Raw genomic sequence first — 23,468 nt, forward strand, 5'->3', positions numbered from 1 at the left:
ATTCTTTTGGATAAATATCCAGAAGTGGGATTGCAGGATCATATGGTATTTGTATTTTTATTTTTTGAGAAACACCCATACTGTTTTCCTAAGTGGCTGCAGCATTTTGCATTGCCACCAACAATGTATAAGGGTTCCAATTTCTCATCATTTTTGCCAACAGTTGTTTTGTTTTTTGTTTGTTTGTTTGTTTGTTTTGATAATTGCTATTCTAACCAGTGTGAGGTAATATCTCATTACAGTTTTGATTTGTATTTCCTTGATGATAAGCAACATTATACCCGTTGGCCATCTTTATGTTCTTTGGATAAATGTTTATTTAACTTTTTTGCCTATTTTTATGTTGTGTCATTAGTTTTTTTCTGCTGAGTGTATTTTAGACATTAACCTTTTATCAGATATATGGTTTGCAAATATTTCACCCTTTATGGATATTGCCATTTTACGCTGTTGTTTCCTTTGCTGTGTAAAAACAGTTTAGTTTGATATAATTCCACTTGTCCATTTTTGCTTTTTGTTGCCTGTGCTTTTGATGTCATATCCATTAAATTATTGTCAAGACCAAATTCATACAGCTTTCTTCTATGTTTTCTTCTAGGAGTTTTATAGTTCCAGGTCTTATGTTAAATCTTTAATACATTTTGAGTTGCTTTCTGTGTATGGTATAAGATAACGGTCCAATTTTATTGATTTGCATGTGGATATGCAGTTTTTCTCACAGCATTTAATGAAGAGTTATCCTTTCTTGTTTATTCTTGTCACCTTTGTTGAAGATCACTTCACTATATATGGGTGTATTTATTTCTGGGCTCTCTATTTTTTTCCATAATATATATGTTATTTTTTATGCCAGTACAGCACTGTTTTAGTTACTGTATTTTTGATAATATATTATGAAATCAGGGACTGTGATCCTTGTAGCTTTGTTCTTTCTCAAGATTGTTCTGGTTATTTAGTACTTTTTGTAGTAAACTGAATTTTAGAATTTTTTTTATTTCTGTAAAAAATGCCATTGGGATTTTTATAAGGATTGTGTTGAATCTATAGAATTTTGGGGGGTAGTAAAGTCTTCCAATCCATGAACACAGGGTGTTTTTCCATTTGTTTGTATCTTCTTTAATTTATTTAATCAATTTGTTATAGTTAAGTTTATTCTTAAGTATCTTATTTTGGGGGGGGTTATTGTAAGTGGATTGTTTTTGAATATCCTTTTCAGATAATTTGTTATTAGTGCATAGAAACACAACTGGCTATGTATGTTAATTTTGTATCCTTTAACTTTATTGAATTTGTTTATTAATTCGAACAGTTTTTGTGTGGAGTTTTTGGGTTTTCTACATATAAAATCATGTCACCTATAAACAGAGATAATATTATTAATACCTCTTCTTTTGCAGTTTAGGTGCCTTTTATTTCATTTTCTTATCTAATTTCTCTGGCTAGTACTTTTAGTACTATGTTAAGTAGAAGTGACAATAGTTGGCATCCTTGCCTTGTTCCTGATCTTTCAGTGTTTTCCCATTAAGTATGAAGTTAGCTGTGGGCTTTTCATATATGGCTTTTATTATGTTAAGGTAAATTCCTTAGTTGTAAAGAGGTTTTTTTTAAAATAATTAAAGGGTGTTCAATTTTGTCAAAGCTTTTCCTGCATTTATTGAGATGATCATGTCACTGTTATCCTTCATTCTGTTAATGCGGTGTACCACATTAATTGATTTTTGTATGTTGAGTCATCCTCACATCCCAGGGATAAAGCCCATTGGTCATGGTGTATGATACTTTTAATGTGTTGTTAAATCAATTTGTTCATCTTTTGTTGAAGCTTTTTTTTTTTTTTTGAGATAGAGTCTTGCTCTGTTGCCCAGGCTAGAGTGCCATGTCATCAGCCTAGCTCACTGCAACGTCAGATTCCTGGGCTCGAGCAATCTTCCTGCCTCAGCCTCTGCAGTAGCTGGGACGACAGGTGTGCACCACTACACCCAGCTAATTTTTTCTATATTTTTTTTTTAGTTGTCTGGCTAATTTTTTTTCTATTTTTAGTAGGGACATGGTCTTACTTTTGCTCAGGCTGGTCTTGAACTCCTGACCTCAAGTGATCCTCCCGCCTCAGCATCCCAGAGTGCTAGAATTACAAGCGTCAGCTACCGTGCCCAGCTGAGGATTTTTATATGTATATTCATCAAGAATATTTTCCTCTAGTTTTCCTTTCTTGTGGTATCTTCATCTGGCTTTGTTATTAGCATAATCCTGGGCTCATAAAATCAATTACCATAATTCTGGGCTCATAAAATCAATTTGGAAGTATTCTCTCCTCTTCAGTCTACTGGAAGAGTTTGAAAAGGAGCGGGATTAATTCTTTAAAAGTTTGTTAGAAGTCACCAATAAAGCTATCTAGTCCTGGGCTTTTCCTTCCTGGGAGGTTTTTGATTACTGATTTACTCTCCTTACTAGTTGTAAGTATGTTCAGATATTTTCTTTCTTTTTTTAATTTTTTTTTTATTTCAGCATATTCTGGGGCTACAAATGTTTAGGTTACATATATCGCCTTTGCCCCACTGAAGTCAGTGCTTCAAGCGTGTCTATCCACAAGATTGTGTGCACCGTACCCATTAGGTATGAATATACACATTCCCTTCTCCTCCCTCCCATCAGCCCGATACCCGGTGAATGTTACTGCCATATGTGCACATAAGTGTTGATCAATTAGTACCAATTTGATGGTGAGTACATGTGGTGCTTGTTTTTCAATTCTTGTGATACTTCACTTAGTAAAATGAGCTCCAGCTCCATCCAGGATAATACAAAAGGTGCTAGATCATCATTGTTTTTTGTGGCTGAGTAGAACTCCATGGTACACATATATGATGTTTTATTGATACACTTATGTATTGATGGGCACTTGGGTTGTTTCCACATCTTTGCAATTGTGAATTGTGATACTATAAACATTCCAGTGCTGCTATAAACATTCTAATGCAGATGTCTTTTTTATAGAATGTATTTTTTCCCATTGGGTAGATGCCCAATAATGGGATTGCTGGATAAAATGGAAGTTCTACTTGTAGCTCTTTGAGGTATCTCCATATTGCTTTCCACAGAGGTTGCACTAGTTTGCAGTCCCACCAGCAGTATATGAGTGTTCCTATCTCTGCATCCACGCCAACATTTATTGTTTTGGGGCTTTCTTTTAATTTTTTTATTGATACATAATAATTGTACATATTCATGGATTACATGTTACATCTCGATACAAGCACACAAAATACAATGATCAAATCAGGGTAACTGGGACATGATTCACCTGAAACATTCATCATTGCTTTATGTTGGGAGTATTTGAAAACTTCTAGCTATTCTGAAATACAATAAACTATTGTCAACTATAGTTGCCCCATTGTACCACTGAACATCAGAACTTACTCCTTCTATTTAACAGAATTACCCCTTCACAAACACCTCTTCATTACCCCTTCCCACCACCCTTACCAATCTCTAGTAGCCACCATTCTATTTACTACTTCCTTGAGATCAATTTTTTTTTAGGTCCCATATATGAGTGTGAAAATGAAATATTTGTCTTTCTGTGCCTGGTTTATTTCACTTAAAATAATGTCCTCCAGTTCTATCCATGTTTCTGCAAATGACAAAATTTCCTTCTTTTCCATGGCTAAATAATATTCCATTGTTTTGGGACTTTTTCATAAAGGCCATTCTCACTGCAGATAAGTGATATCTCATTGTGGTTTTGATTTGCATTTCCCTGATGATTACCGATGTTTAGCATTTTTTCATATGTATGTTGGCCATTATTCTGTCTTCTTTTGAAAAGTTTCTGTTCATGTCCTTTGCCCTCTTTTTTCTTTCTATTTTTTTAGTAGAGACAGTGTCTCGCTCTTGCTCAGGCTGGTCTCGAACTAAAACTTCTCCTTCTTACTGAAACTCTCTGGCAGATGGTGTCTCTGCTCGATCATCTTGCTTATTCTGAGACTCCAGTTCAGGCCTGAGGTGTGTGATGGTCCCAGGTTGGATAAGACAGAGTCTCAAGTATATCCTCTGTCTTTCCCTTCTATCATCCCCAGTCTGTCAGTTGTGTCCCCTGGCTTGTCCCCTCGTGGTTGCTAGGTGATTGTATATTTCCAGGAATTATGTTCATATACCAGAATCACACTTCTACTCTTCTCTCTACTAGTAGCCAGGTGGCCTTGGGCAACTTATTTTGTCTATGTGTGCCTCAGTGTCTCCATTTGGGATTAAGGCACCATCTAGTGCTGAAAAGGAGGCAGCAGCAACAAGAAATGCTAAAGGGAGTTCTTCAATAGGTCGAGCACGGTGGCTCACACCTGTAATCCTAACACTCTGGGAGGCCGAGGCAGGAGGATCGCTTGTGCTCAGGAGTTTAAGACTAGCCTGAGCAACAGTGAGACCCTATCTTTATGCATTATAGAGGATAACAGGATGGCCCTCGATACAGCCAATGCCAAGAGCACTGTCCGCTCCCAAGCTCTTGGCCTGGGCCTCAGATTTCCAGATAAAGCAATGTGGAGTCACAGTTTCCACATGTCTGATGGAAACTCTTAAGTCTCATACTTTGATATCTACCTTGCAACCTGACCAGACCCTGAAGACGCTATTTTTCATATATTTTGTCTGTTTTTGTTTTTAGGTTATTTCTCCTGAGAGGGTAAATCTGATCCCTATTACCCTATCTTGTCTAGAAGTGACACGCAAGTTTATTTCCCAAATATGGTTTTAAAACCTCATATTTCATCATTTAAGACATACATATTTTACATTTAAAAATCTAAAGACACAATTTATGTTAAAAATCATTGCTATTTTAATAATGCTTAAAAGCCATGATTGCTGTTGGCCAGGACACAATTATGATGTTGTTGTCCATACCTGAGTACATGTGAACTTTGCCATGACTATTAATATTGTCATCCCTTCAGTTCAGTTACGTGCATGGTTGCTATTTTATGTGTTGAATTTAATTGCCATTTAAAATTTCTTCAAGATTTCACCATGATTCACCATTGAAATGAAAAGTTATTTTTGTATGAGAAAACACTCAGACCAGACCAGAACAATCTCATAAACGTAATGTCTTTAACAAGTCTACAAGATCTTTTTCAGTATGTATAAATGGACATTCTAAATTATAAGAAAACATTTTGTCATAATATAATTGGTAGCATTTTTTTCTTAGTAGTACACAAAATAATGTATACCTTACCTTCAATGGCATCTTAGATTCAGCTAAATAAAATAAGTGATTAGCCAGGATATTGATGAAGCTAATCCAACATAGTCCTAAAGTATTAGTGGTTAAAACAAGACAGAAGTTCATATATATTTAATAGTTGCACATGAAAGAATAAGATATATTTTACAAGAACACACAGAATGCAATAGATACAGATTAAATGTTTTAGGATGTTTGCCTATGGTGGTAGAGGAGGTAAATGGTATAGGGAATGAGGTAAAAGAGGAGGAAGGAGAAAAGAAGGAAATAAGGAAAGAGTGAGGGAATGAAGGAGAGAAGAAGGAAAGAGGGAAGGAATTAAGTGACAGAGAGGCCTTGTCTAGACAAATGATGATAACATGCCAAGAACTGAGAAGAATTTTTAATTCAACCCTCTACAATAAAGGTAATAAAACAAAACAAAGACAGAATCAAATGCCCCCAAATGACCAAATCATGTGTTCCTTGCCCATCCCATTTGGTTTAACCCTAATATTTCTTAGGTGTTATCCACCAAAGTATTCACAACTTATTGACCATTAATACAAGCAGAAAGGGGTTGTTTTATAAGAAAGTAAGCTCCCCATCACTGGAGGTATACAAGCACATATAATAAGCCTGCTTGTTATATATCTATAAAGAGAATTTGAAAATGAACTGAGTGTGAGGGATTGGGTTAGACTAAATGCCCTTTGAGATACCCATAGGCCTGAGACACTGTGATTCTAGGATGCCACTTCAACCTCCCTTCTTATACTCTAGTGAGGTCAATTTCTCCAAATTTGCTTTTAAAATATGATATTCCATAATTTAAGACACACATATTTTAAATTAAAAAATCTAAAGTCAGGATGTGTCTTAAAAACCATGCTACCCTATGACTGCTGTTGGCCAGGATGCAACTGTGATGTTGTCAATATCTAAGCACATGCGAACTTTATCATGGTTGTTTGTATTGTCATCCCTTAAATTGAGTTATGTGCATGGTTGCCACTGTATGTATTCAGTTTAATTGCCATTTAAAATATTTTCAAAATTGTTTCACCATGATTCCCCAATGAAATGAAAAAATTATTTTGTATGAAAAAAGACTCAGATCAGAAAAATCTGATAAAAATAATCTCTTAAATGAGTCTATAATAGGTCTTTCAATTTGTATAAAATAGAAATTTTAATTATAAGAAAGCAATTTATCATAATATAAATGGTAGCATTATTTCTTAGTAGTACATAAAATAACCTGCATCTTACATTCAATGGCATCTTAGATTCAATTAAATAAAATAAATGATTAGCCAGTATATTGCTAAAGGTAATCCAACAACGTCCTAAAGTATCAGTGGTTAAAACAAGAAAGAAGTTCATTTTTTCCTCACATTATCAGTCTGAGAACAAGGTATCAGTGGTTTGTTTTGTTGCTTAGTGTTGGGGACCCAGGCTATTTTTATATTGTTGCTTCACCGTATATAGGGTATTGCCCTCACCTATATGGTTCAAGATTTCCCACTGTTGTACACATTTTATCCAGTGGGAAGAGAGCAAAGGGAATGGTTCTGCCCTTTAAAGTCGCAACCCAGAAATTGCACACATCATTTCTGCTCCCATACAATTGACCAGAAAGTTGTTACATAGTCACAAATAGCTGAGAATGAAGTGGGGAAATATAGTTCTTATTCCAGATATCCACATGCCCAGCTGAAAATCAGAGATTCTCTTATTATGCAAAGAAGAGCGAATGAATTTGGAGGGATAGGGAGACTTTGTGTTGTTTAAGAGGGAAATGAGATCAGCTCAGGGCACATTCTGCTACAGGTTTCCAATTGGGGGCAACCCCCAATGCCTCCCCATTGTTTCAGCATTCTGGATGCAAACACAGACGTGGGAGTCCTTATGTACTGCTGGTAGGCATGAGAACTGGTATAGCCATCCTGCTGAGCAAATTGATACTGATTAGTCAAAATAAGAATATACATTACCTGTGCCCCTGAAATCCCATTCCTGGGACACATCCCCCCTCTAAATTACTGAGAAAGGTACAAGGATATTGTTCATATAAGTGTTGTTTTTTTGGAGGTCAAGAGATGGAAACAAAATGGGAGTCTATCTCTGGAAGAGTTGACAGATAAAATGTGGTCAATGGCCATATGTAGAAGCAGGGAATCCTGGGTCTTAACTCAGAATGCTGTGTGAAAACTATATTTTAGAAATAGATCTATACCACAATTTAAGTGTATATATACACACACACATGTATATACAGCCATGTGCTTCATAATGATGTTTTGGTCAATGGTAGACTGCATATGTGACAGTAGTCCCATAAGATTACAATGAAGCTGAAAAATTCCTATTGCCTAGTGATGTATCCATTGTAATGTTTTAGCACAGTTCATTACTCACGTTTGTGGTGATGCTGGTGTAAGAAAACCTACTGCACTGCCAGTCATGTAAAAGTATAGCACATATCATTATGTATAGTACATAATATTTGATGATGATAATGAATGTCTATGTTACTAGTTTATGTATTTACTATACTTTTTATTATTTTAGAATGTACTCCTATTTATTAAAAAAAAAAAACGGTTAACTTTAAAACAGCCTCAGGCAAGTCCTTCAGGCGATATTCCAGAAGAAGGCATTGTTATCATAGTAGAAGACAGCTCTATGCCTATTATTGACTCTAAAGACCTTCCAGTGGAACAAGATGTGGAGGTGGAAGACAGTGATATTTTTGATCTCAACTGTGTGTAGGCCTAGGTTGATGTGTGTATTTGTCTTATTGTTTTAACAAAAAAAGCTTAAAAATTAAAGATAATTTAAAGATAGAAAAAGCTTATAGAATAAGGATATAAAGAAAGAATATTTTGTACAACTGTACATGTATTTGTGCTTCAAGCTGTGCTATTACAAAAGAGTCAAAAAGTTAAAAAAAATTAAAAATTTTTATAGTAAAAATATTACAGTAAGCTAAGGTTAATTTATTATTGAAGAAAGAAATTTGTTAATAAATTTAGTATAGCCTAAATATACAGTCCAACTATAGTTGGAATCTTTAACACACACCTGTATCAACATTTGATAAATCTAGCCAGAAATCAGCAAGGATATAGAACTTCACATCACCATCAACCAATAGGATCTAATTGACATTTGTAGAACACACTACACAACAACAGGTTACACATTCTTTTCAAGTGCCCATGGAACACATACCAAAATGGACCATGGGAAATAAAACAATCCCCAACAAATTTAAAAGAATAAAAACACCAAATATGTTCTCTGAAATTAATAAATCAAACTAGAAATCAATAAGTCAGAAAAAAGTACCATGAAAATCTACACACACTTGGACACTAAACAAGATATATATATCTAAATAGTGCATGTTTCAAAGATAAAGTCTCAAGGGAAATAAAAATACATTGAACTGAGTAAAATGAAAATATCAAAATTTGTGGAGTAAAGCAAAAGCAGTAATGAAAATGAAATTTATAGTACTAAATGCTTACATTAGGAGAGAGGAAATGCCTCAAATAAATAATCTAATCACCCACTTCAAGAAACTAATAAAAGAAGAGAAAAATAAGACCAAGGCAAGCAGAAAATACAAAGTAATTAAGATAAGAGCATAAATCAATGAAATTGAAAACAGAAAAGTAGAGGAATGAATGAAACAAAAAGATTATTTTAAAAAATATGTAAAATTTCAAAACCTATAGCAACACTAACAAAGAAAATACAAATCACTGACATTGAGAATAAAACAGAGGGTTATCACTATAGACCCCACAGATGTCAAAATGATAATGACTATGAACAATTGTATACATGTAAATTGGACAAGTTACATGAAATGGACCATTTCACTGTTACACTGTAACAATTCACCCAGAATAAGATAGATAATTTGAATAACCCTATACAACTATTTAGGAAATTGAATTTATGATTTGATAATTCCCAAAAATCTCTCTGGGAATCTCTAGGCCCAGGCAGTTACACTTGACAATCCTTCCAAATGTTTAAAAAATAATTAACACCAATGGTTCACAATCTCTTCCATAAAGTAGAAGTGTAGAAACCACTTCCCAATTCATCTTCTGAAGTTCTTATTCCTGATACCAACTCCAGGCAAAGACAGTATAAGAAAACTACAGACCCATATCCCTCATGAATAGAGATGCAAAAATCTTTGCTAAATTATTAGCAAATAGAATTTAATAATAAATAAAAGGAATCAGACACCATGACCAAGTGGAGTTTATTCCAGATATATAAGGCTGGTTAATTATTCAAAAATTAATTCCACTTAGGTAAACAGGCTAAAGAAGAAAAATCACATGATCATGTCAGTTTATGCACATAAAAAACTTGGCAAAATTCAATACATATTTATGATAAAATCTTTTAGAAAACTAGGAATACAGGGAAACTTCCTCAACTTGATAAATGTCATCTACAAACTTCCTACAGCTAACATTATACTTAATTGTGAAAGAATAAATGCTATCCCTCTAAGATCAGGAAGAACACAAGGATGTCCACTGTCAGCACTGCTACTCAATATAGCACTAGGAGTTCTAGGCAGGACAGTTAGGCAAAAAAGTAAATAAATGGCATGCAGATGGAAAGGAAGAAATAAAACTCCTTATGTGCAGATGACATCATTGTCTGTTTAGGAAATCCCAAGAAATCTAAAACAAAAACAAATACATTTTTTTTAAAAAAAACTCTTAGATCTAATAAGTCAGTATACTAGCAATGAATATTGGAAACCACAATTAGATATACAAAACCATTTACAATCACTCAAAATGTGAAATATTTAGGTGTAACAAAGATTTGATAAAACACGTACAGGACTTTTATGCTGAAAACTAAAAAATGCTAATGAAAGAAATCAATAAAGATCTAAATAAAGAGACAAACCATATTCATGCTTTGGAAGGCTCAATACAGTAAAGATGTCAATCCTCCCAAATTGACACATAGATTTAATGAAATCTCCATTAAAATCCCAGAAAGATTTTTGGTTGATATGGAAAGATTATTCTAAAACTTCTATGGCAAGGCACAAGAACCAGAATAGTTAAAACAACTTTTAAAAATAAAAGTAAAGTAGACAGAATCATGCTTCTCGATTTCAACACTTACATGCTAATGTAATCAAGCCTGTGTGGTACTGGTGAAAGTAGAGACACGTAGATCAACGGAACAAAATTGAGAACCCAGAAATTGACTCACGCAAATATGGTCAACTAATTTTTGAGAGGCGCAAAAGCAGTTCAATGGAAGAAGGAGAGTCTTCACAACAAATGGTGCTGGAGCAATTGGATAGCCATGGGCAAAAAAAAAAAAAAAAAAAAAGTTCACCTAAGCCTTACATCTTTTACAAAAATTAGCTCAGAGTGGATTGTAGATGTAAATGTAACCAAAAAACTTTTAGTAGAAAACAGAAAATATACAGGATCTAGACTTCAGTGAAGTCTTAGACATGATACCAAAGCATGGTCCATAAAGGAAAAATTTGATAAATTGAACTGTACAAAAAAATTTTAAATTCTCTGCTAAAGACCCTGTCAACGGGATGAAAAGATAAGCTACTGAGTGGGAGAAAATATTTTCAAACCACATACCAGACAAAGGGCTTATATTTAGAATATATGAAGAACCCTTAAAATTCAACATCGAGAAAACAAATACAGTCATCCCTCAGTATACATGGGGGATTGGTTCCAGGACCTTGCCTATACCAAAATCCCACATACTCAAGTCTCACAGTTGGCCCTGCAACATCACTAGCCATTAGGAAAATGCAAATTAAGATTACTTTGAGGTATCACTACATACCTATTATGACAGCTATAATAAAATGGCTGGCCAGGTGGAGGGGCTGGATCACTCATACATTGCTGGTGGGTATGTGAAAGGTACAGACACTCTGGAACAATTGGGCAGTTTCTTGAAAAACTAAACCTGCAATTACCATGTGACCCAGCAATTACACATTTGGTCATTTATGCTAGAGAAATGAAGACTTATGGTGGCCCTAAAACTTGTAGGTGGATGTTCATAGTGTCATTATTCATAATTGCCAACAACTGGAGTCAGTCCAGATGTCCTTTGGTGGACATTGTTTAGGATTGTTAGTCCATGGTGATAATAAAGAATATAACAACTTTAGTTGGTTCTATTTTTATCTTTTAATTTTCTACACACAATGCACCTCCTTATTTTCTGCACTGAAGGTAGATTTCTCCCACTGCCCTGTCCTTGATACACCACTGCTGAAAGGTAACAGTGGCACCATCGAAGCCTGCAGTGACACTGCTGAAGCATGGGTCAAGCTCTCCCCCACCCCACGAAACTAATTTTAGAAATAGAAAATAGAGGTTATTTCCAAAACCCATCTTTGTAACCCTGTTTCCCTCCCCTAATCAGGAGTCTTGGCACTTCTGCCCTTTAGTCAGGGTCTCGTCCTTGCTATTTCTTGCCACAGTGGGCAATTGCCAAAGGCTTCAAAGCACCTTGGGAGGAGGCAACATTGCAGTTACCCTGTACCATGTACTCAAAGGATGAGACTGCCATCTTGCTGGTGACACCCCTCCTCCCCAGGGAGAGGAAATGCCACTAGTGCTTGACAAAGGCTTTGTGTCTTTGATTTTCCATGTCCAGGCCGCTCTTAACTGTGACCCCACCAGGTGAAAAGGCTTTGGTTTATTTTTATTTAATCTGAGTTTGCAATGTCTCCTGCCTGACAACATGGAGTTCTGTAAACATAAGTAGGCATGGAGAGAGGAGAGAGGAGTATGTAAAAGGCACTCGTCCAAGTAGGAATAACTGTTCTATGCTGATTTCTACTAAGTGTCAGTGGGAGAGACCTCTCACCCCTGATTTCGTTTAGTGGTAGTTGATGTCATCATAATTGAATTGATTACAAATCAGGAAGGTTTGGCTCAGCTCCATAAAATGCCATTATTTATATTGACATTATGAGGTGTCTACTGGTAATGATTATTAGTTTAATCTTAGTAACCAGTAATACACCTGGCCACTCACACTGGTACATGTACACACACACACACACAAACCCTATTCACTGTAGGCTCTTTGTAACAAAGTCCAAACCACTGTGGTGAAGGAGATAATCATGGTGGAAGAGTTGGGCAGAGTGGGAAGGAAAAGGCACTATCATTTGTTGACTGCCCACCATGTGGTGCCTACTTTGGGGACTTTACATGTCTTAGCACATTTAATACTCACCATGTAACCTGTAAAGTAAGCACTATTATTATTCCTGTGTTACTGATAAGGAAATTAAGGCTGAGAGAAATGAAGTGAGATGATCAGATAAAGTCACTCTCCTGCTGCTTAAAATTCTAAGATTCTCCCTTCTCCTAAGGATAAAACTTCTAACTCATCCCAGTCTCCAAGCTGTGTTTTGGCCCCTGCCAACCTTCCTAGTTTTATTTAGGCCCCTCTCTCTCTTGCAGTAGATGCTCCAGCCACCCTAGTCTTTGTTCAGTTCCTTTAATGTGCCATATTCTTCTGCTCTGGGGCCATTGCTCGTGCTGTTCTCTCTGCCTGGATGTCTCTCTTCTGTCCCCACCTACACCCATCAGCTAACTCCTACTCATTCTTTGGGTCTCAGCTTAGATGTCACATCCTCAGGTTCTCAGGAAAGCTTCCTGACTGCCCCTTGACTCTACAGTGTCCCTCAGGCTATGTTAGGTCCCTTTGTTGTATCCTTCCATTGCATTCTGCATGTCCTCCCTATTATTCATCATATGGTTTTACATGTAACCATGTGTTTGGGGTCTATTTTCCTCATTCGATTAAGCTTCCTGTCCATATACTGTCCTGTTCTCTGCTCTATCCCTGACACCTAGTACAATGCCTGACACATGATAGGTGTTCAATAAATAATTTTTGAATGAATATACATATGTAAACCCTCCAAAATTGGTACATAGTAGGTGCTCAATACAGTTAAATATAAATATAGTTATTATTATTATCTAAGGGCAAACAGCTAGTCAGAGGCAGAACCAGGATTTATAACCAGCTCTGAGTCTAAAGTGTATATTCTTTTATGATGTGACTCTGCCAGCAGAAATAGGTTCTCAGCCCAGCACTGCCCTAACTGGCTGTATTACTTAGGGTAAGACACTATGCCACCATGAATCTCAGTTTTTCCATCTGTAAAATGGGGGTAGAGGTAGGTAAAGTTCAGATTTCTCTGTATGTATCTTGAAGAGGAGGAGAATAGAAGTCTAGACAGAAAAGGATCTAAGTAAATACATAACTGACCAATACAAATTGATCATCCCTCTGCAAGACAGTGGATGAGCTATACCAAGGATACTTGTATATTTATGTCCTTCAGCCTGGTAACCCCAGTCAAAGGCAATTTGGAGTAGTGGGTGATATGTAGGCTTTGGTGTTAGAGAGCCCTGGGTTCAAATTCCAATACTCAATTTACTATCTCTGTGGTGCTGGGCAAGTTACTACCCTGAACCTCAATTTCCTTCTCTACAAATGGAGCACTGCCAACCTTTTAACCCCATTTTAAAGTAAAAAACAAAATAAAACAAATAACATGAAAAGAATTTTTTTAGTTTAGAAAGCAAAATTTCTCCCACCATCCTACCTACCTAACAGTTCTTTCTGTGGTTCTGTGCCATTGAGGGCTACCTCTTAAGGCAGGAGGCACAGGGAGTGCTGAGAAAGAAAAGAAAGACTGAAGACAGAAGCAGGCTGATGTCAGAGGCCAGAGATCAGAGTGTGGAGCTGGAGCACCCATGGGATAGGCTGGGGTAGATGGGAAGGCCCAACTACTGAGGCAGAAGAAGGGAGATGCTAAATCTGAATAAGGGGCTAATGGCTAGGCAGGTCCTGAGAACCAGGGAGTAGGGAACCAGTGAGAGGACAGCAATGTGCCTTAGAGGGGCCCCCTTCAAAATTTTGTGGCCCTCTCCCATAGACAGGCTTCAAATGGTCTCAACAGCTCTTGGAACCTGCCAGTCTCTGCCAGTTCCTTTTCTTGATTAGTCACATGCATGCATATTTTGAAGTTGCAATCTTAATGAGTACACTTTTTCAAAGTATCATATCTTCAACATTTTCTGTCACAAGTCTTTAATGGCTGCCAAATATTCTAATTTTGCCCCAAGCCCAGAAAGCACATCTTTGTGTATTAATTTTTTGCTTCCTTTAATTACTTCCTTAGAATAAATTCCCAGATATGAGATTATTGAGCCAGAGAGTATACAATTGGGACTTAAAAATCAGAAACAGGTTTTTGTTTTTCTAAGAAAGAAATTATCCACAGTAATTTCCTTCCCCTTCCTCTTCTGGAACTGATGAGTGGACCATCTAGAACTATGTTGTCCAATATGAGAGCCATTAGTCACATGTGGCTGTTTAAGTAAGTTTGATTAATTAAAATTAAATAAAATTAAGAATTCAATTTCTCAATTATACTAGACACATTTCAAGTGTTCAATAGTCACGTGTGCCTAATGGCTACAGTATTGGAAAGCACAGACTTAAAACATTTCCATCACTGCAAAAAGTTTATTGCACAGTGCTTCTCTAGCATTTCTCAAGAGTTCACTGTTGGCATCTTGGGTGGAAGTTCTTTGTGTATGGGACTTGCATGTGCATTGAGATGCATGTCTGGCCCATGTCCACTAAATGTCAGTAGTACTCTCTCTTGAATTAATCTCATAGCTAAAACTTGTCCCAAATGTGAAACTGTCTGATAAGGAAACAAAATTAACCCCATTTGAGACACAGCAAGCTTTTTATCTTAGAATAAAACAGCTCCTAACTTTTTTGGGGATGGCTTCAGGTTGGCTCTGCCTGGAGAGGAGGAGGCTTGAAAAGATGGCTTAGAAAGAAAGTCTTGTCTCAGGGTCTAACTCTGTACTCCACTTCCATTTTTCTCCCTTCTTCTGATGGCCTCTTTCCTGCTTTTTGGGAATTGCAGGAACAAGACCCTGCAGATGGAGAAGATCAAGGCCCGCTTGAAGGCTGAATTTGAGGCACTTGAGTCAGAGGAGAGGCACCTGAAGGAATATAAGCAAGAGATGGACCTCCTGCTACAGGAGAAGATGGCCCATGTGGAGGAACTCCGATTGATCCATGCTGACATCAATGTGGTATGTGGCTGACTGGAACATACCTCTAAGCCCCCTGAGAAAGACACAGTAGTGAGTGGTATGGCCTTTCCTTGTAGATGTGGCTCTGGCCAATCTGGGGTAGCAGGCATCAGTGTAGGCTGTGGTAGAGTGGGAGAATCCAGGAGTTCTGAGATCCAGCCCTACTTCTGGCACTGACTGACTGTATATCACTGGACAAGTCCCTTCTCTCTGGGCCTCATTTTCCCTCTCTGTATTGTGAGAGGGACTCAATAACTTTTAAGGGCTCTTTCAGCTCTGATGTGCTCTCATTCTGGGAGTCTGGTAGTGGATGGCTAGCCTTGGGGAAAAGCAGAGCAGGCAGCTGCCTCTGGGATGTAGCTTAAAGTGCTCCAAAGCTTCCAACCAGACTGAACAAAATCATCTCTGCCTGCCTACCAAAGCAAGCCTTCCTCATTAGCCTCTCCTTTGAGACTCTTGGAATGTGAGAAATGAACTAATTGCTGAGGTGATAAGCTCTCCTCTTTTGGAATTATTCAAGCAGAGTCTGAATGGTCACATGTCTGGGTTGCTATATTGATGATTTGTTCACCAGGAAGGAGGTTGTAGGTGCTAATCTGTGAGGTCCTTTCCAACCCTTAGAGCCTATGACAATGAGAAGTATTTTTTCTTTTTTTTTTTTCTTTAATGAGCCTTTTGCACTCCTATAGAATTTTTTTTTTAATTTACTTTTGAAGGAGCTAAGTTTGCATTCTTGGGAAACTCATTTTTATGACAATACTCATTTCCTGATGTTGTCAGGCCTAGGATCTTCAAGGAAATATAAATGAGGTTTAGACAGTAGATACTTGGGATTTTCTGTGTCAGCAATCATAGAATTCTGGGACTCATGAAGAATTGACAGTTTTACTGCGAGTTAACCAAGGATACAGGGCCAATGAAATGAGGAAGATATTTGCCACAGAAAGGCTGAGAATCTAGGGCAGTGGGTCTCCAACTTGAGCATGCATCAGAGTCACCTAGAAAGCCTGTTAAGACATGCATTGTTGAACCCCACCCCAGATTTTCTGATTTTGTATGTCTGGGGTGGAGCCTGATAATTTACATTTCTGACTTCCCAAGTGATGCTGATGCTGCTGACCAGGTGCTTACATTTTGAGAACCACTGATCTGGGAGAAAGGCCACTGGCCTGGGAGGTAGATGCCCTAAGTATTTATCCAGGCTTTGCCGCTAATAAGTATTTTCCTGGGGAAGTCCCTTTTTTTCTGAGCCTCCATTTTCTGACCTGTAAAATGGTGGTGGTAGGATGGACTAGATTATCTCTGAAACATTCCAGATCTAAGATGCTATATTTGAACAATAACTTCCATTTATTGAGCCCTTACTCTGTTAGCCCCTATACTGAGTGCTTTATATGAATTCAGTTATTGAATCTGCACCAAGATTGCATGAGATAGGCACTATTACTATCACCATTGTACAGGTAAAGAAACTGAGGCTTGATCTGAGTTATATGAAGAGGACATGGAAGATTGAGGACCTGAACATAGATTGAACAGGCTCTGGAGCCTGTGCTATTATCCACTCAGCTATAGAGGCCTCTCTAAGAACCTTGGGGTGTTTTCTTTGTGCCTTCCCCATTCTACATTCCAGATGGAAAACACTATCAAACAGTCTGAAAATGACCTAAATAAGCTGCTAGAGTCTACCCGGCGGCTGCATGATGAGTATAAGCCGCTGAAGGAACATGTGGATGCCCTGCGCATGACTCTGGGCCTGCAGAGGCTTCCTGACTTATGTGAAGAGGAGGAGAAACTTTCATTGGAGTAAGCTGCCTGCCCCCTGTCCCCTCAACATACCCCTCCCCGCCACGCACACAGGCATGTACACAAAACCTGTCCTGAAAGTCAAGGTACCTAGTCCTAGTCCCAGGCCTTTCAATGGCTGATTTGTTACATGACCTTGGGCAAATAAATCTCTGTGCTGGGCTGTTACAACAGAAGAAGAATGATTAGACTAGAATTACTAGATGGCTTTTTAAATTCTTTGTGTGATTTTGACAATATAAGACTATGTCTATGGCTTCTCAGATATTAAGTCAAGATCTAGAAGGGGTATCCAGAAACCTTTAAAAATAAAAAAGGCTGAGCTTTCATGGTCTGCAGGGGCTAGCCTAGAACTTCATCTCAAGACCCAGGTTAAGAACTAGGCTCACCTTGCAGAGAGACAGAGTTTGGCCCAGTAGAAGAAAGTGTTTCCTAAAGGTTGCCTATGGAAGTGGTGAGCTTCCTATTCCTAGAAGTATGTCAGCAGAGGCCTGAAGGCACTTAATAGGAATACACAAAAGAACACAGAATGGAGGATAGGACTAAATGTCCTTTAAGGACCTTGCTAGTCCGAAGATTTCTTGATCTTCTGAGTCTATCAGAGCCAAGGAGCAGATTACCTTTCCCAGAAGACAATGGGCTGGGTACCCAGGGAGAAGAACCTTGTGCTGGAGAGGGTACAGAAACTTTCTAGTTAGCCACAGCCCAACTCTTGGTTCTGTGGCGCGGAGTCTTTAAGAGGGGCATTTTAGAATGATTCATCCAATGTCTCTCATTTCCAAAGTTACTTTGAGAAACAGAAAGCTGAGTGGCAGACGGAGCCTCAGGAACCCCCCATCCCTGAGTCTTTGGCCGCTGCAGCTGCTGCTGCCCAGCAACTCCAAGTGGCTAGGAAGCAAGACACTCGACAGACGGCCACCTTCAGGCAGCAGCCCCCGCCTATGAAGGTGAGTGAGCTGGATAGGGGTTGTAAAAGAAGCAAAGTATCCTGCCATGGAAGGCCCGTGGAAGGCTGGGCTTTGGCCTTATGTATTTTGGGCCTTCCTTAAACAGCCTTTGCTTGGGACACAGAGGAAGGGGTGGCATGTGTGTGCTGTGTTGGACCCACTGGTTTTGTTACCCCACATTCCCCAGAGGGGTTAGAATGCAGGGAGATTTGCAGGCCCTGCTAAAGTATAATTCTAAAAGTTAGAAACATGACGTTTATACAAACAGGTAGTGAGCATGTATCATAAATGAGGATGCCTGCAGATTACAAAGCTGGTTCCAAGAGCATTTGAGGAACAGACATTTATATAGTCAGGAAAGGAGAGGAAAGCTGAAATAAATTTGCAAAGTTAGATACAGAGCTGGTTTATATCCTACATGGCAATAAAACTGTGACCTTTGTAATTACCTTTTCTTCTGAACAGAAATAATTTGCATTTCTACTGGGCAAAAAAACATTTGCAGCTTATCAGTGTAACATCACAGAATCTGGCTCTGATCAGTCAGTAAATAGTCAAACAAAGGAACATTCAGCAAACTATAGCTTACAGACCAAATCTTACCTGCTCCCTGTTTTTGTTAAAGTTTTATTGGCACACATGCATGCTTATGTTTTTTTTTTTTTTTTGAGGAAAAGGAAAGACTAGTTTATTAAATTCCTTGCAAATGAGTAGGGCAGCAGCTAGCATCTTAAGAGACCACCGTCCTTTCTTTAAGTAGAAATATAGGGTTTTTTTAAGGGGGGGCGGTTTGAGCAGTTGGGCTCAGGTCTATGTGACCAGTGTCACATGTTGTGGCTTCCAGCTATTGTTGTTTAACTATAGTTGGTGGTTTTAGTTGACCTTATATCCAGTGAAGATAATCAAGTGACCTTTGTCCAGATAATTCTGTTGAGCATGCTTATATTTGCAAGCTATTGCCAACAACATGCATACAAGCTGTTGTCTATATTTTCTTTCATGTAAAACAGAGCTGAGTAGTTGCAACAAAGACCATATGACATGAAAAGTCTAAAATATTTACTATCTTGGCCTTTACATAAAAAACTTTGCTTAGAAAATTAAATAATCATTGGGTGAGCCTGTTAGACAATGCTCCAGTATAATGCTGCAATGGATATGTAGTTCTCATTTTATTTTTAAGTTTTGGATACTTTTTCTCAATGCCCCTCTCTAACTGGGTTATATCCTTCACTCACATTTTCTATGGCCTCCAAGAGCACTGATATCTTTACTTGAATCTTAATCACTGATTACTGCTCCCTCCTGATGGGAAATCACAGTTGCTTTCTGGGCCCCTGGGGATCAGAAGTCTGAGCCTAGAAGAATCTGACTTCTAACTTTGTTCTGTGCCCCCCACCAGGCCTGCTTGTCATGTCACCAGCAGATTCATCGGAACGCACCTATATGCCCTCTGTGTAAAGCCAAGAGTCGGTCCCGGAACCCCAAAAAGCCAAAACGGAAGCAGGATGAATGAAGAGAAGGAGAGCACATGGAGCTCTGCTGATCATAAATCTCCCACCCCCAGACCTTGACCAGAGTGATTGATGTCCTGATGTGAAACAACCCTTCCCACCCCACCAAGTCTCCTATTTAATGTAATGGAAGCACAACTCCTCTCTCACTTTGCTGTTATTTCTTTCTGCTCTTGGAATTTCTAGTTTAGGAAGAGATGTGGTTCAGGTGCTAATGACAGTGTGTCTGATGATCCCTTCTCTCCCACCTACATTTCACCTACTGCCCTTGTTTAGAGCTAAGAGAAGGGCAAAAGGCCTGGATGTGATTCTCTGTCTCTTGTGCCTGAGGCCTGGAGCCTAAGGAGCTGTAGGGTCTGAGGAGTTGGGGAGGCTCACATCTTATTTCAGGTAAAGGATTCAGTGTTTCCCCTTCCTGTACTTTTGCCTTAGGCTCTGAAGGGACAGCAGTCTTCTTACTGGACTTGCCAATAGGCTGGGTGCTTCTATCTCCCCAGCTCCCACCTTCATCTCATCTTTAAGGCCCAGCAGGAGTTTGGACAAGTCCTCCTTTTTATATTCATTTGGGGGCTTGGCTGTTATGCTTTAGCTCTCCCCACTTTAGTCTGCCAGAAATACTAAAATTCTTAGGTACCAGGCTGTGTGTCTGGGAATCCTGAGATCTGTGGGCCTTTCCCCCATACCTCTAGTATTTGCATTTCAGTAGTAGAAGTTCCCCACAGTAAAATCAGGGAGCCAGACCCACTCAGCAAGTCCTGCCTAATTCACTGCCTCAGTCACTGGGCCTGAGGGTTCTGCTTTAGGGGCTGCCTTAGGCTGAAAGAGGCCCCAGGATGATGTCTGTGTTGGCTTTTGTTCCAAACCATTACTCTGGCTCAATGGTCACAGGGAGGAGAGAAGTGGATTTAGATTCAAGTGAGTGCCAGTCTTTTTACAAATGTAGGTAGGTGGGACTTTCTTTCCATTCATCCCTCCTTCTCTTGGGTCTGCCTTCTTTTGTAAGGCAGCCTCAGCTCAGGACAGCCTCTGGCCACCCCTGTCCTGTAGATTGTTCAGGTGGCCTCCCTTCCCAAAAGAAAAGGCATCAGGCTCCCTGTGCTCCACAGCTCTCCTCTCCACCAAAGTCATTCTTGAACTTAAGGGGTGAAGATGGAGGCTGGCTAAATGAAAAAATTTTAGCCTCAGGTCTTAGTCCTTAGCTGGGGAAGGGGGATATTTTTCCTTCCTTCCTTAACTGTAGTTTTACATTGCCACAGTGTTTGTGTGTTCATAATATAAAAGGTTCCTCTGCTCTTTGAAAGTAAGAGTGTTATCTCTGTATAAATCCTTTTAAATAAACATTTGTTCATTGAAGTAAATTCTGACTGAGTGCCTTCTGTGTACTGGATAATATAAAATATGTAATGCCCTTTGCCCTTCTGGGTAGCTCTTCTTCACTCTTATTCACTCAAACTTACAAATGAGGAAGCCAGACACCAAGACACAATACTTTACCCAATTATCATAATAAATTCCCTTTATTTAGCAGCTGCTCTGTGCCAGATCCCTGTGCAAGTTGCTTTATATAAATGATTGTATTTGATTTACAAAACTGCCTTACAAGCTAAGTATTCTTATCACCATTTTACAAAAAAATGAAACTTAACCTCAGTAAAGTTAAATCGCTTGTCCACAGATAAACAGCTAGTAAGAGGAAATTTCAGGATTTGAAGCCGTATTTGTCCAATTCCAGAGCCCATTTTTTTCTACTTCTTTTCTATGATCATTTTTTTCTTTAAACCCTTTTCCCTTTTAGAATGGCTTGATGATGGGAGTGGTTGAAATAACTCTGGACCTGAAATCAGGACCTAGGTATCCAGTGACTGATTGATGCAGGGATATAAAGGCCTGGTTACCTATAGGGATCTAATAGGGAACAACTTTGAAGGAGCATCCCAGCTTCAGAGGTCCCTGTAGGGTGACAGGGTGAGCTGAGGTTGCCATTAAGACTGCATTACAGGTCAACATTTCCCTCTGTGTAATCCTGCCCCCTTCCCTTTCTCCTTCCCCTTCCTCTTCTCTAGTATTGATCCCAAGAGCTCCCTAAGTAATATCCTATACACTGATCTGTCTCAGTGCTTCTCAGGGAACTTAACAGCTGAATAATACCTTTTTATGCCTCGTTGTCCTCATCCAGAAAATGGAGAAAATAATAGCACCTATTTCATGGGGTTGGTGAGCAATGCCAAGTACATAGTGAGCACTTAATAAATGTTCCTTATCTTTCCTGTGTCTCTGGGTTCAAGTAGATTAGATGACCAATCAAAAGAAAATCCATCTTACCTGACATTACTCTATCACCCCAGGTGTTGTACAGCTACAAGCCTGCTTTTGAGGTGGCTCAGGCTCGCCCTAGACAAAGGGAGGGCACTCAGCTGTGCAACTAGGAGTATACCTTAATCTTAGCCTCAGTAGGTCTCTGTGAAGTATAGGAGGCGTAGTCATTGCTCTGCATCCTTGGCACAGTGGAGGTCAGGTCTGTCAATTCTGCTGTAGTGAAGGTAACAGGTCTTGATCTCTGAGCACCACTAGTCAAGCAAGCCAGTTCCCAGGGAAACTTCTGAATGGGAAGGTAATAATTGTCTGTTGAGCACCTACACCTGCCAGCCACTTGGTGGGGCACTGTTATCTCATTTAGTCTTTCTGGTTCATTTATCGCTGTGAAACAAACACCCCAAAATTTAGTGGCTTAAAAATAACCGCTTATTTGCTCATGATTCTGCCATTTGAGCCAGACTAACTGGGAATGGCTCATTTGTGTTCCATGTGATGCTGCCTCAGACAGGTTGGCTGGAACTGGAGGATCAAAGATAGCTACACTCTCATCTGGCAACTTAGCTGGGGTGGCTAGAACAGCTGCAGGCTGGGTGCCCAGTACCTGCCTTTGTAGTCTTTTATCATCCAGGGCCTCTCTTTCTCCATTTGGCCTCTCTTTCCAGTAGAGTGATCAGACTTTTTTACCTGGCAGCTGGCACCCAAGAAGGTGAAAACCAAAACTAGCAGTCATATAGCAACACTGCTGCTGCACTCTATTAATCAAAGCAAGTCACAGGGCTAGTTCAGATTTAAGAGTTGGGAAATAGACTCCATGTTTTGATGGGAGGAGCTGCATGCATGTCAGAGATGGGAGCAATTGTTTCCGGCCACATTTGCAGAAAATCTACCACATTTTCTGCCAACAACATTTCAAGGAAGATATTATAACATGTCCACTTTTACAGATGCTAAAACCAAGGCTCGAAAAGGGTAAAGGAATTGCCTAACAAACAACCAAAAAGTAGAAAAGCCAGGTCAGACCCAAGTCTGTCTGCCTCTAAAGTCTGTGTTCCTTTTGCCTAAGTGCAGTGCTGCAGGTAACCCCAAGACCCAGTTAAGGCAGAATAAAGAAAGGAAGAGAAAGAACAAAAATAGAGTAAAAGGACAAGACAAGGGGTACTGGGGAGATAGAGAAGGAGGAGGAAGGAGAGTCCAAAGAGTAAGAAAAGTAAGAAAAGTATTCTTTATATGGGTAAAATGCTTTATATTCAATGCACCTTCTTCAACATCCCCATTTGATGCTTACATTAATAGTGCTGTATCATTAGTAGAGCATGTATTATCATCCACATTTTATAGATCAGGCTCAGAGAGGGGAACTGACTTGCCCAAGGTCACATAGCAACATAAGAGCAAAGCCACAATTAGAACCTAGGCCTCCCAATCTGGGAATCACCCAGGCTGCAGCACTCTTTACATGCTTGACGCAGCA

At 38.9% G+C, this 23,468-nt stretch overlaps 1 protein-coding gene across 1 annotated transcript in view; it reads left to right on the top strand.

Moving 5' to 3' along the window:
- Positions 1-21,093, top strand: part of ZC4H2 (zinc finger C4H2-type containing) — a 33,765-nt gene extending 12,672 nt beyond the window's left edge. The window contains exons 2-5 of the mRNA XM_045537941.1: positions 15,243-15,414; positions 17,048-17,220; positions 18,005-18,167; positions 19,570-21,093. Of these exons, the coding sequence (XP_045393897.1) occupies positions 15,243-15,414; positions 17,048-17,220; positions 18,005-18,167; positions 19,570-19,683 (622 nt within the window). The 3' untranslated portion in view covers positions 19,684-21,093. The remainder of the gene's footprint in view (positions 1-15,242; positions 15,415-17,047; positions 17,221-18,004; positions 18,168-19,569) is intronic.
- The last annotated feature ends 2,375 nt before the right edge of the window (positions 21,094-23,468 follow it).

Source organism: Lemur catta, chromosome X, assembly GCF_020740605.2.
Source record: "Lemur catta isolate mLemCat1 chromosome X, mLemCat1.pri, whole genome shotgun sequence".
Taxonomy (NCBI): Eukaryota; Metazoa; Chordata; class Mammalia; order Primates; family Lemuridae; genus Lemur; species Lemur catta.